The following is a 14,241-nucleotide window of genomic DNA, read 5'->3' on the forward strand; positions in this document are numbered from 1 at the left end:
TTTTTCATTATTTTGAATTTCATATATGATATATCAGCTTCTAATTTTCTGAATCTTTAATTCATTTCCAAAATGTCAAGAGCTGTCTTATATTTAACTTAATTGAGATTACAGAACTCAAATAGTTAGACTACATCTTTGATTACATAAAATTGAAAACATGAAATACATCAACAAGTGATTTATAATGGTAACAGAACAACCTACAAATACAACTTTTCTGAGTGTTGAAGGATGATCAATGATCTCCAACACTTTCATGCAGTTTGTGCTGCTGCTAAGAATGCATTAAAATATTCTCTAGCTTTTTTCAAACGAGGACTAATACAAAATGCTGGAGATGCAGGGTATGATGGAGAAGAAGGTGATAAAGAAAACCGAATGTGTCGCGTTGACGCATCCGATTTTCTAACACTCCCTCTAGCTGAGCCATATTTCAAAACCCCTTTAATTTCTTTTTCATAACCAAAAGATGCAGAAGAACAATTAATAGGTGAATGTGAATCTACTTCAATAGCAGCAAGCATTATATTCCATTAACTCCAATGGAAGATCAAAGTAAGAGTTATTAGAATCTCCATCAATCTCATGAGACATAGCTGCAGAAGCCCAAGAGCCACATTCAAAATTCTCCAATGAAACATTCCTAGACATTGTTGCCGCAACTTTTTCTGTAAATTCTTTTCTTGTTTTAATTGGTTTTATTTTACCAGCAAAATTAGGAAGAAAAAGACAAAGAGCATTGCATTTGAATCCATCATGTGATGTTGTTGTTTTCATTTGTTTAAAAACATTCTTAGGACTTTGACTTTCCTTAATAACATGTTCTTGTTCTGTTTTTGTGAAAGTACCATAATGCCACTCCCATTTTTCTAAATCTTTTGTACTTAGTTTAGTCAACCATTGATCAAAATCAAATTCCTCTAAAGAAGCACTTTCTCTTCCATCACCACATGATTTACTCTTCCCAAAATGAGCTTCTTGAAGAAGTTCTTGAAGTGTAGTGGTCACATTAGTAGTAGGTTCGCGCAAGGTTGTCAAACTCGCGAGTCTACTCAGACTCGTAAAGGGCCGTAGATTCGACTCGCAGACTTGACTCGTACGAGTTTATGGAAACTTAAAAATGAGTTTCAAAAGCCTATAAGTTACTCATAAATGACATATAATAGAACACCCGCTTAACATAGAAATTCAAATTTCAAACTCCAAACAAGCTTGTTATTGTTAACAAAAAAAAACTCCATAATAAAACAAACAAAATAGCAAAGTAGGTAAATAATGTACTAGCTACTTTTTAATTGGCTACTACATACAGAAAAAAATCATAAAACATATATGATAATGTCTTCAAACATCCAAAGCACAGCCACAATGAGAGAATGAAACACAAACTTGGAGGATCAGAGAGATGATCGTGAAAGCACCGCTACAATGAAGGGAGGAAGAGACTCTTTCGACGTTGTTGTAAACTTGCCGGCAACTAGTTTCAAGGTTTCTAATTCTAAACGTTTGGTACGTAGTACATACATATAGTAGAAAAATATGTTTAAGGGTTTTCAATTGTTTTTTTTTTCAAAAAAAAGTTTTGTATTTTGGGGATTTTTTATAAATAAAAAAATGCAAAATATATTTTTTTTTAGAAAATTTTATAGACTCGCGAGTCTATACGAGTCTATGCGAATCTACTCGAGTTTACGCGAGTTTATAAAAATCGATTCTATGTGCAATTCAATTCGTTTTTGCTTCCTAGATACGTAAACTCGTACGAGTTTAAGAGTCTACTCGCGAGTTTGACAACCATGGATTCTCAAAAAAGTGGTCCCGAGCTCCCGAATTTCAGCTTTTCAACCGAATCGAACCGTGGCGATGAGTTTACTGAATTTGGGAGACTTAGGCTCAAAAACCTTAGTTTTGGAGGTTGTAGTGTTGGAGGGTGCAAAAGGGTAGTAGGGGGTGTAGTGATTATAGTCGGCAACTTTTTAGTTTCTTGGTTATACACTTGTTTGATAGGTGAATTTCTCAATGAATGTGGATCAACCATAATCTGTTTTTCATTTTGGAAGCTGTCATACCATAATTTTGTCCTAACCTCTTTTTACAATTATTTTTCATCCTATTATTATTAGGGTTATGTTAACTTGTGCCCTTAGGGCACATGTTAAGCTACTTAAAAATAGAAATATAGCATTTAATGATACAAAGAATTTAATGATTAGATAATTAAATACACCACAATTTCAATAAATGTTTTCCACATTTAGCTTCTTAACATGTGCCCTTAAGGGCACAAGTTAACATTCTCTTTATTATTATTATTATTATAATAAAAAATAAATAAAATAAAAAAAAGAAAAAGAAAAAAGAAAAGTAGCAACAGCAACCAGTGCTGCGCCTCCCACCCCTGTTCTAAGGATTTTTGTTTTCAACTTTTTCCATTTTTAGTTTTGGTCTTCACCAACAATGTAAGCAAGGAAAAGTTCATGTCATTTCATTCTTCTTTGATCTTTGCTAATCCAATTTTTATCCAATGGACATGAGAGCTTAGCAACACTCTCCATAAATTGAGAGCGAATTAAGAACAAGGGGAGGGCGAGAGGAGAGAAAAATAGCAGAAAAATCTCATTTTTTCATCACTTTTCCAAAATCCGAAATTGACTCAAACACCTTCCAAACTTCAATCTTCTTCACCCAAAAGCCTCTAAACACTTTCAGTAGCTTGAAACAACAAGAAAAACGAAGGAAAACCGTCAAGAGGAGCTTACTCAAAGTTCAAAATAGCAAAGAAAAGAGTAGGTGTTAACCCACCAAAACAAAGCTCGAAACCAGTAAGATTCTAAACACTTTTTACTCCTGAACATCATATGAAGCTTTTACAACCCTTTATTTTGTTTAATTCGTACAAATGTGAATTTTAAAGTTTTTTTGGGTTTTAAAGTTTCGAACTTTGTTTGAGATGCAAACACCTTTTCAAAAATATAAGTTTATATTTATGATCTACGCGAAAAACCAAGCAAAACGGTATATAAACTTTTAATTTTCGGCAAAGTTTTGTTGATGTTGTTGTTCAGGGCCGAGCTTCATTTGAAGCTTTAATGGCCGCTGTGTTGTTGTTCTTCATGGTGAGGAAGAAGCTTGAGGTTGAAGACGATGACGTGTCAACACGTCATTGGCTCCCTCTTTAGTTTAAAACGCGTCCGTCAGATTAATCCAAGGACCGAGATCTGTTATATGATTTTTAAATCACATCCGTCTGATGTAATCCAAAGGCTGAGATCTGTGACGTCTACTGTGCGCCTCTGTTCTCATGCCACTCTGGATCATCTTCTGTTTATTGTTTTTTTGTTTGGACGAAAATTAGTCTGGGCTGGGCCTGGTGTTGCAGATTGCTATTGCTTCACCTCCAGAACCCAGCTTTGCACCCACAGTTACGTTTTGCTTAATTTTTAGTGCTTATTTATATAAGTGCTTATTCAAATAAGAGTTTATTCACATAAGTGCTTATTTAAATAAGTGCTTATCATTTGGAAATGATTATTTGAGTTATTGATTAATTAGTCAATTAATTAAATACTTGATTAAGTGAGTAACCATTTAAGTTGTTTGATTAAAAGTGCTTAAGTTACTAAGTGCTTAAATGGTTAAACACTTAAGTAAGTGATTATTAGTTAAGTGATTAATTAATCAAAATGCTTATTTTAATAAGTTCATATTTAATGTTTGGATTGCTTACTTGATTTGACACTTTCAAAAGCACTACCTTACTTTAAAAAACTCCATAACTCAACTTTTTTTTTCTTTCAAATAAGTATGATTAAGCAAATCGACAAGATTGACAAAAGCTTCAGTTGGTGCATATATGTATATATTGTCTATATTCTGTTTGCTTGGTTTGTTTCTTCTTCGTCTTGCTTAAATTTATTCAACACTTAATCAATAAATAGAATGAAAAAGGAAGGGACTGACATATGACTTTCTCTACCCGAATGGTTTCGAGGCCCTGACGTATGAATCGTGTCTCGGACCATTCTCATTCTAAAACATTTACACAAAATTCCTAAAATCAACTCAACACACTCAAACATTTTTCACTGCCCACGCACGCAGTAAAAGTAAAACTCTTTTCACAAAATGCGTGACGTTTTCGTCCTTTCTCCGTAACACAAACAACGCTTAAGCCTCCACCGTGCGAGCATACAAGAAGCGTTTAAATACAAGAATGCGACATTCTTCGTAATACAAACCACGTTTAAGCCTCCGAAGTGCGAGCATACAAGCAGCGTTTAAATATGAGGATGCGACTTAGACGTCATGCGTCTAAAAGCAACCAATCCACAAACTTTTTTTACCCTGAACTACGAAACCCTAATTTTCCGATTGCACTTTGGAATACGTAGGAGCAGGATTCAACATCATGTCGGGCACAATAATAAAAAAACAAAACCTTTTTCCCTGTGACCATAATAATAATAACAATAATAAACATTTTTCTATCGATGAAGCAAGAAACAAATAATTAAGCAAATATTAAAAACACATTAAAGCAAACAAACAGTCTCCCTCTAAAAGGTTCCCGTTGAGTACAATGGATGTGAGGGGTGCTAATACCTTCCCCTCGCATAACCAACTCCCGAACCCATTTCTCTCACCCCTCAAGGTTTTCTCGATATTTTCCTTTCCGTTCCTTGGGATAAATAAAATTCGGTGGCGACTCTGTTTCTTTTCGAGTGTTTACACTCGAGAATTTTTCGCGGCGCGACAGAAGCTCTCCATGATTGAGATTTTGAGGAAGAAAAGGAAATTTGGAGTTGTGGAAGGCCAATGGGTAGGTAACTACTTATAAAGAAGAGACATGAAATGTAAAATATTTGTGTAATGCCTGCATGATCATTCATATCTTAGTCGTGAGGACCATGTTCTTTATGTAATTTTTTCCCTTAGGTATAGCTGACTTTTTGTATTAGATTAGTAAGGACCAGAAAATAGTTGTGATTATTATGGTTAATTATACTTTTATCGTAAAATAAAGTTATTAATGAAGGTTAGCCAGATTTGACCTTGTCCGGTGGTGCTCCTCTTCAGCTCTGGTGAGTGAAAAGGGGTATTGTACCTGCAGTTGCTCCGACGCTAAAGTTAATCAAGTGCGTGAAGCAAATGTTTTAAGATAGAAGTAGAATGTAGTTGTGTCAGCATGAGAAGGCTTTATATAGCCCCGACTCGGAGCCAAGACCATTGATGGGAGGATGGATTAAACGTCCTCGCCATCAATGACTGTCAAAAAACGGCTGAAAAGTAATGATTAACAAACTGTTATGGAAGATTGGAAAGCTTTGAAATTCTGGCATGCTAGTATATCGATGATGAAAGCAATGCTTCAACACTGTAAGTCGAAATGATGTTTGATCTAATGTTCTAACTTCACGTCAGCACAGTACTAGATGAACAATAAAGAAACGTAAAACACAAGAAACAAAATAACACAGTTATTTGTTGACCTAGTTTATCATAACAGCCTACTCTAGGTGTAACGGCCCAAATTTATTATTAACTATGTAAGTGTTTATTTATTTGGTGACATGACTTTTAAGTAAGATTGTAACTTTAAGTTTTTTTTGAAGAAGCTAAATTAGCCCACTCAAATTGGCGCCAGAGAGAATCGAACCTCAGACCTCAAGAGGAGCACACTCCCAGGTCCCAAGCCAATACCAATGCACCAACCCAAGTGGGTTATAGTAACTTTATGTTATTTATCGAGAGCATTAGTTAACGCGCGAGTTAGTGAGAGTTGACGCGAGTTGGGCTAAGCAATTGGGCTTGAGGCTCAATGGGCCTTGGACTTAAGGGGGGCGCTATATGAAGCCCTTAGAGAGAGAAAGAAGTCATTTTCTCTTTGTTTTGGAGAAGTAGAGAGAAGGGAGAGCTTGAGGAGGAGCTAGGGCAAGAGAGAAAGCTAGAGATCCAAGAGCAAAGTTCGTGAGTTCGTCGATCTAAGGTAAGAGAGTAGATTTCATATTCGTGGGTGATACAAAAAGGAGAGAATGTCGATTTCTCCGTACCCGAACTTTCTCCACCCGATTTTCGTTTTGATTTTTGGGTGGTTTTCTTAAAGAAAATGATAGAGAGTGTTCATAACATGTTTAATAAACTCTAAACAAATAGTATGAACGAATTTATAGGATTTAAAGAGGGAATTTGTAGATGTTTGTTCAAGAATATGTGGGTGTGTGTGAGTTTGAGTAAAATGTATAAATCTCATACTTTTTGATGTGTTTTGTTGTGGATCTAAAAATCAAACAATCCATTTATGTTTATATATATGTTATCTACATGGAAACAAACTTATTTGGGATCTGGAACATCAAAAATGAAGTTTTTGGGTCAAAATGAGTGATTATTGATCATTTTTCATAAAAAAATCAGAAACAACATTTTACACTATGCCCCCAACGTGGTCTTTCACGCCCGGCGTAATAGATCCTGAAATTTTGCTGGTCATCACGCCCGGCGTGACCCCTTTTCACGCCCGGCGTAGTTCATTCTAGATTGCGTTGACTTTCATTGACTTTTGACCGTTTTTGCACCCGGAACCTATTTTACCCAATTTTTCGCGTAGATTCCGATTCTGGAGTTTGTTTTGTGAGATAATGCATGCTTAATACAATTGGCTTATATTTTTGTTATTGTGTTAAAATGCAAAGTGAATACGCGATAATGATGTGTTGATGATGTTTGTTTAAATATCAAAGAAGTATAAGAGCACACATAGATCATTTAACTTGAGGCAATTTGTACAGCAGAATTTTTTTTTTTCCATTTTAGTCAAAGGAATATAATACAAAGTTATGCACAGAGATTATATCCTATTAATTAGCAAAAAATATAATACAAAGTGACAGATTTTCTTTCATATGCTCTTCAAGTTATTGTTCCTTGAGAAATGCTACTTAAAGCGAAAGATTTTGTCCCAAAACCATCACGAACAATACATGTTGTAATTTCATTGGCTTGACTTTTCAAACCTACCCCACATGTGTATGGTAATGTAGTTTCTGAATTTTAAGTAACACTGTCGTGATGCTTCGCGAAATTAAAATTCGCTAGAAATAGCACAGCTGATTATCCTTTGCATTGCTTCACTACTGTACAAAAAGTAATAATTTAACTATATGTTACCCCAAAAAAAGTTTATATGTTATTAAATGGATTAATATATGAATGCAAAGACACATTGATTTACCAAAATAGAGGATTGAATAAACTGTACCATTTCTGTCAAAAACGAAGGGAAAAACTCATACTAGAGTGAAAATTCGGGGTGAATAAAAAGATTGAAGATCTACATATATGGATCATTGAAATTATATTAATTAAGTTAAAAATTGAAAACTCACAAGCAACAAGAATTACAAATAATTTGAGGCAAAGTAATAGAAATCCAAATTGTTGAACATGATATATAATACAAGGATGGATCCTGGAAGGATAAAAATTTGGTCTCAGGTAGAACAGGTCATGATTCAGTGGCAACCTTGTTTGAATGGCTCAGTGCGTAGCAAACAGTCGGAAAAAGAAAAATTCGAGATTGTAATTCAAGAGTGCTTGGATAACATACCATGAGTACTTAGATAAGATGTCACGGGTTTCTTTGATCGATTTCAAGCTATGTGAATACATCAACGTTAAAATAAATAATTAGGAGATGGTAAAGTATGTAGGAAATCATCTGCTTATAAATTGAAAACAGAAACTTGCATTTCTTCTCGAGATTTTTAACTGAACATTTAGCAAATAGATGCTTCAATTTTCCGATTGATATTTATGGAGAAATATAGAGATAATAATTTTAATAAATTTCTCATTGAGATGAACTTTTTTACAACAAAGTATGATATCAACAAAAGATAGAATCTTTTGAAAAGGAGAAACTAAACTACAAAAATTGGTCCTATATCTATGTCAGTATTATGATATCCTCTGAGAGTTAGCACATATTCAATTCAAGCGAGAAGTGATTTCTAAGAAAACATCTTCTCCGCAAGGAATAGTGATACCACCCATTGGATGATCATATCCGAATTGTTCTTCAGCTTGGCTCAGCAACTCTTGAAATGACGTTTGGTTCAAGTATGATACAGGAATCACAAAACGCTTCATTTTCTCTCCTACGTACACTGCTAGATATCCTTTTGGCACGTCCACACCTTTTGAAGATGATTCCCTTTTGATGATACTAGGTAGACGAAAACCCATGTTGTATTGAAAAGAAGAGATTGAAAATAAAGACTTGTATAGAGAAGATAAGACCAAAGTTTCTGAACTTCAAATGTGTTGGATTGTAAATGATTGTGAGTTAGTCCTAAATGCTTACAACCATGAATATATATAAATGAATAGATAGATGGGAGTCATGGAAACTATTTGAGATAGGTGCATGTGAAAGATCACATGTATTGTTTTGGAGGACTTGCTCAAGTGTCAACATCAAATTAATTTCATGGTAGATAATGTCTTTAATCCATTACCATACAGTTTGTTAGGCAGATATCAGATGAACATCAACACTATCATAATGAAGAAAACATGTCTAGAGCATGTTTACACAATTATGAAGTACTAGTTAATGCATGAAAAAATATGAGGTTGTAATTGAAATGGTGTGGGTGTACAAACTTAAGACATCACCACATGTTATATTATCTTACCCTTTAAATATTTCAAACAATAATTTAGGTTGTAATTGAGTTTACAGAGAACCTAAATAACTATAAATATACTTACAAATTGCCTTCAAACACAACACAAGTCATTGGCATCCTCAAGTTTTAGTTAAATTCTTCTAAAAGTTTTGATATATTTGCTCTATTGAGTTTGTTCTTCCCTCAAACAACACAAAACATGGGTTTCCGGTTAAATGTTATTCGACGGGCATCAATAAATGCTAGAAAAGCGGCTTCCAAATCAGCAGAAGTGTATGTTGGAGAGAAACATAAGCGGTTTGTATAGTCCTTGTGTGTTACTTGAACCAACCTTCATTTCAAGAGTTGTTAAGTCAAGCTGAAGAAGTATTTGGATATGACCACCCCATGGGTGGCCTTACCATTCCTTGCACTGAAGATAAGTATCAGGCATAAACTATTTGGAACTGCATCTAAAGAATTTTGAGTTTTATGCTCTGATATGTTAAATTGAAATTGATGAAACTAAACAAATTTTGAGCTTTATACATGAAACGACAATCCACCTGAACTGCACAAATTTAACAAATCAATAGTGTACAGGTCTATTGGCCAGGTCTATTGGCCTCGTGAGAAACAATGAACCAATGCTCCAGGACCACAAGAGAGGGAGACGCCATATCCCAACCCAAATCCTTAAGGTATTAGGTAAATGGGTCACCTCTCTTATAAACCCAACATTCTTCCCATATGTAGTCGGTGTGAGACTTAACCACTCACACTTGAAACCAAACATCGACCGGATGTTAATAAGGGAATAATTTGGTTGTCCTTGATTGTATATATTTCCTTTCCTAGAATAGACCAAAAAATCAGACATAGAATATTTGTAATCAATAGTTGTAAATGCTCACACTATTATATATAGAAGCAATACAATGAATAAAGACATCAAGCCATAATTCCTGACATGGTATCATAAGGTTCGATCAAACCTGTGATATTGCTCATCTTGGCTTCGTTCAGCGATACCCCACTGGTTCGCTCTTGAAATAGTTTGTTTTCCGTTTGGTCATATTTGTTTTGGAATCTTTTTCGAAACCGTAGCTGCCGCAGTTCTCACCGTTTTTTGTTTATTGTTTTGGTACATCGACTAGCCACTCCAAAGTGTGGCTTCCAGGTTACAACACGTTCCAACTGTGGAAAAATAAAACCAATCACAATCATAGTTATTTCTTTCAGCCCGTTGAAAAGATAATTTGTTGCTTTTATTTCTCAAAATACTATTTTAAAGACACAGATTATACTTCTATACAAGACACAGACAAACGGTGGCAGAATTTGGTGCTTTGTTGTGTGGGAATCTTGAGATAGTTTTAGGTTTAACTCTCTTTGATTTCTATTTTGTATTGTTTTACATTCATGCAATTCTTCTGCGTAGGCATTTTTAATATAAGTTTCTTTTCCTAGCAAAAAAAAAAAAAAATCATTATTTCATAAACCGTAATTTTTGTTATCTAAGTTCTTATTCAATAACTATGTTTTTCTCTGCAGAGTTTTTTTGTTCAATATATACTTCATTTATGATCATTAAATCATGAATGTTACTGTTAACTTTCCTTTTTTCTGCAGCAGAGGGAATCAAGGCTTCATTTATTTTCTAAACTGAACATTTAGCAAATAGAGTCTTTGATTTTCAGATTGATATTTAAGCAGGAGTACAGAGAAACACAGTAATAGTTATAATCAATATTTTCTCATTGAGATGAACTTTTTCACAACCAAGTCTAATAACAACAAAATAGACAATCTTTTGAAGGTGAGAAGCTACTACTACAAAATTGGTCATATATCTATGTCAGTATTGTGATATCGACAGAGAGTTAGCAGTTATCTAATTGAAGTTAGAAGTGATTTCTAAGAAAACATCTTCTCTGCAATGAATAGTGATACCACCCATTGGATGGTCATATCCAAATTGTTCCTCAGATTGGCTCAGTAAGTTTTGAAATGAGATTTGGTTCAAGTATGATATGGGAATCACAAACCTCTTCATTTGCTCTCCTACATACACAGCTAGATATCCCTTTGGGACACCTTTTGAAGATGATGCCTTTGATCTGATGATATTAGGTAAACGAAAACCCATTTCTGTATGTGTTGAAAAGAAGAGATTAATCTAAAAAAGAAAGAATTGTATATAGAAGACTCAAGCTTTAGAACTTCAAATGTGTTGGGATGTGAATGATTTGTGTTGATTCTAAATGCCTGCAACTATGAATATATATATATAGATGAAAGGATATGTAACAAACAGTCGGCAAGTTGAAGGAGGACCATGTGATGGATGTTAGTTATGGAAGCTATGGAAACAATTACATGTGAGAGATCACATGGTGTTGTTTTGGAGGACTTGCTCAAGTTTCAACATCAAATTAATTTCATGGTAGATAATGTCTCCCCTTGAAAAAGGCAAGTGTCTATGATCCATTACCATACAGTTTTGGAGGACTTTCTCAAGTGTCAATGTCAGATTAATTGCATGGTAGATAATGTCTCCCCTTGAAGAAAGGCTAATTTCTATGATATCCATTACCATACAGTTTATGAGGAAGATATACCAGCTGGAAATCAACACTATCATCATAATGATGAAAACATGTCTAAAGCATGTTTACACAATTATGAAGTACTAGTTAATGCATGAACAAATATGAGGTTGCCCTTGAAAGGGTGGGGTACAATCTTAAGACATCACATGCTATATCATCATACCCTTTTAACTCTTTCAAACAATAATTTAGCTTGGATTTAGAATTCCAAAGAACCTAAATAACTATAAATATACTTACAAATTGCCTTCAAACACACCACAAATCATTGGCATCCTCAGGTGTTAGTTACATCCTTCTAAAGTTTTTTATATCTTTTCTCTGTTGAGTCTTTTCTTCTCCTTCAAACAATCACTAAAAATGAGTTTCCGTTTAAATGTTATTTGACGGGCATCGTTAACTGCCAACCAAACAACATCAAAATCTGCAGAAGTGAGAAAGGGCTATGTTGCAGTGTATGTTGGAGAGAAACTGAAGCACTTTGTGATCCCAATATCATATTTGAACCAACCATCATTTCAAGACTTATTGAGTCAAGTTGAGGAAGAGTTTGGATATGATCATCCAACGGGTGGCCTCACAATTTCTTGCACCGAAGACGTCTTCCAGCATATAACATCTTGCTGGAATGGGCTATGAATCTTACACAGTAGCGTACTGACATAGACCATTATAACTATTATTGGTTTTTCTTTTACTAAAAGTTAATTTGACTCTTCCTTGTTCATTCATCGCACGACAACTGGTATTGTTCTTCTACTTATCTATGTTGATGATATGATTATTACTGGTTCTGATCATGCTGCAATTCAACGCATTAAACACCAGCTCCAGCATTCTTTTAATATGAAAGATCTTGGTGATCTTCACTATTTTTTAGGCCTTGTGGTTTGTTCAGATTCTAAGGGAATTTTTCTCCATCAATATAAATTTAATATACTAACTAAAAACTTGATTTCTTTGGCGGGTTTAACTTTAGCCAATCCAGTTGATACTCCTATATATATTGAGGTTAATGTAAAATATTGCCGTGATGAGGGAGACCTATTGTCGGATCCTTTATTATACCGGCAACTGGTCGGTATCCTTAATTATTTGACCATTACTCTCCTTGACATTTCTTTTGCACTCCAACACAAAGTGAGTTAATTTATGCACAATCCTCCCCATCTTCAATACCATTTAACACTTATCAACATGGCTAGATTCTTTTATTTCTCTACTGATCCTTTAAGTCACTTGTACAGACAGATTGTGTGTAGTCCTATTAATTAGTTATTTAATTTACTTAAGATAAGTCGGATGATAAAGCTAATGAACATGCTAACAAGTCAGATCCTATTAATATTATTGATGGTTTAGTCGTGGGTAAATCGAGACAAATAATTAAGTGGTGGTTGAGGTGAAAAAATTATATGTATGTCTTACTAAGAACAAATGGAAAGTAAATCGAGTGACATATTTATTACAATAAGAAAAGGAACCGAACAACCACACGCACATACATCTTACATTGATGTTGTAAAATAAAACATGAAGAAAACAAGATATAAAAAACCACAAGATGTGCGGCAAACTAGCAGGATCTAGCTAGCTAGCCTAGCACACTTATTAGCACACACATACTCATGACATTACATTGAGTTGAAAAATTTAAATAACACGATTTTCCGCATGCATGCATGAGGATATATTATATTATGCGCTTAAGAGCAGGCCAATCAGTACGGATTTTCCTGATAAAACCAATAAACTCGCTAGTTACAAGATTGAAATGTGCATAGTATTCTCCTTTGAAAATGTAAACTTCATTCCTATCGTGAGTATTAAAAGCTGCATCAAGTCCAAATTCAAAGGCTGTACCAACAAATTGAGGAAATGCATCGGAAATGCTTCTAGTTTGCTCGAGACGCCTTGTCTCATAGTCAAAAGAGCCGACCTGAGGTCCACTAAATAAAAATACAATTTTCCCAGTGTTGGACCTCATTGCAGCATTTAATCCTGTCGCAAACGGTGTGTTTGCGTTGAGATCAGGGAACATGGATGTGATTGAAATAGGACCCATAAGTAATCTGGAATCTCCGGTATCCGGAGCGAAGTCTACTTTGGCACATTGATCTCCTTTGAAAAAGAATGTGTCATTTCCATCATTGTCAAAGGAACCATCTATTCCAATTGCAAATGGGGTGTTTGCAAACATTGGAAATCCATCAGCAATATGAATTGGACCACCAATAACTCTAGTTTTCTTATCAAATCCTCTACCATAATCCAAAACCACATACTTTTCATTATTGAACACGTAACATTGATTACGCTGAGATGAACGAAATGCAGCAGTTACAAGGGGAGTTGTCATTTTGTTTTTCTTCTAATCGAAGGATTATTTATTTCAAGGTATATATGGAAGGATATGGATGAATTGTGTTTTTATTTAAATTTGTGAATGGCGCCTCTGTTTATATAGATGTGGCATTTGATTAATTAAAGGGTAAGTGGCTATAAACAATTATAATAAGGGAAACATGTAGCATATAATTAATCTCATATTGTTTGTTTAAAGTCTAAATGTTTATCCATCCTTAGTTTGGACAAACTAAAAATGAAGAAAAAGAATTTCCTCTAACAACCATGTGTGAATGCTTACTTTGTTCATACTAAAAAATATTTATCCATGCTTAGCTTAGTAGCTTACTTTGTTCAAACTAAATATGAAGAAAAAGAGTTTGCTTTATTATTATTATTATTATTATTATTATTATTATTATTATTATTATTATTATTATTATTATTATTATTATTATTGCATACATCTTATCTATTATAAGTTTATCCACTATAACTCCAATTTAATCATCGAAAAAGGATAACACAAACACCCTCTAAAGAATACAATTAAGCAAAGAGGGAATCAGCAACCAAGGACATGAGTGAGCAAAGTTCATACAAAGAAATCA

At 34.2% G+C, this 14,241-nt stretch overlaps 1 protein-coding gene and 1 long non-coding RNA gene across 2 annotated transcripts; both read right to left on the minus strand.

Annotated features, from left to right (window-relative positions):
* Nucleotides 1–7,826: 7,826 nt before the first annotated feature.
* LOC123884878 lies at nt 7,827–11,140 on the minus strand. Its single transcript, XR_006801000.1, has 2 exons — nt 10,721–11,140; nt 7,827–9,869 (listed from the first exon to the last, which is right to left on the minus strand). It is a non-coding gene; the product is annotated as an uncharacterized LOC123884878 (long non-coding RNA).
* Nucleotides 11,141–12,977: 1,837 nt separating this feature from the next.
* On the minus strand, nt 12,978–13,643 carry LOC123886824 (albumin-2-like). Its single transcript, XM_045936105.1, has one exon. It carries the CDS (start codon nt 13,641–13,643, stop codon nt 12,978–12,980), a length of 666 nt encoding a protein of 221 aa, XP_045792061.1.
* Between the last annotated feature and the right edge of the window lie 598 nt (nt 13,644–14,241).

Source organism: Trifolium pratense, linkage group LG5 (assembly GCF_020283565.1).
Source record: "Trifolium pratense cultivar HEN17-A07 linkage group LG5, ARS_RC_1.1, whole genome shotgun sequence".
Classification (NCBI taxonomy): domain Eukaryota; kingdom Viridiplantae; phylum Streptophyta; class Magnoliopsida; order Fabales; family Fabaceae; genus Trifolium; species Trifolium pratense.

What these genes read in the sequence shown, in the direction of transcription:
- LOC123886824 (XM_045936105.1), bottom strand. Translation starts at nt 13,643, where the DNA reads ATGACAACTCCCCTTGTAACTGCTGCATTTCGTTCATCTCAGCGTAAT.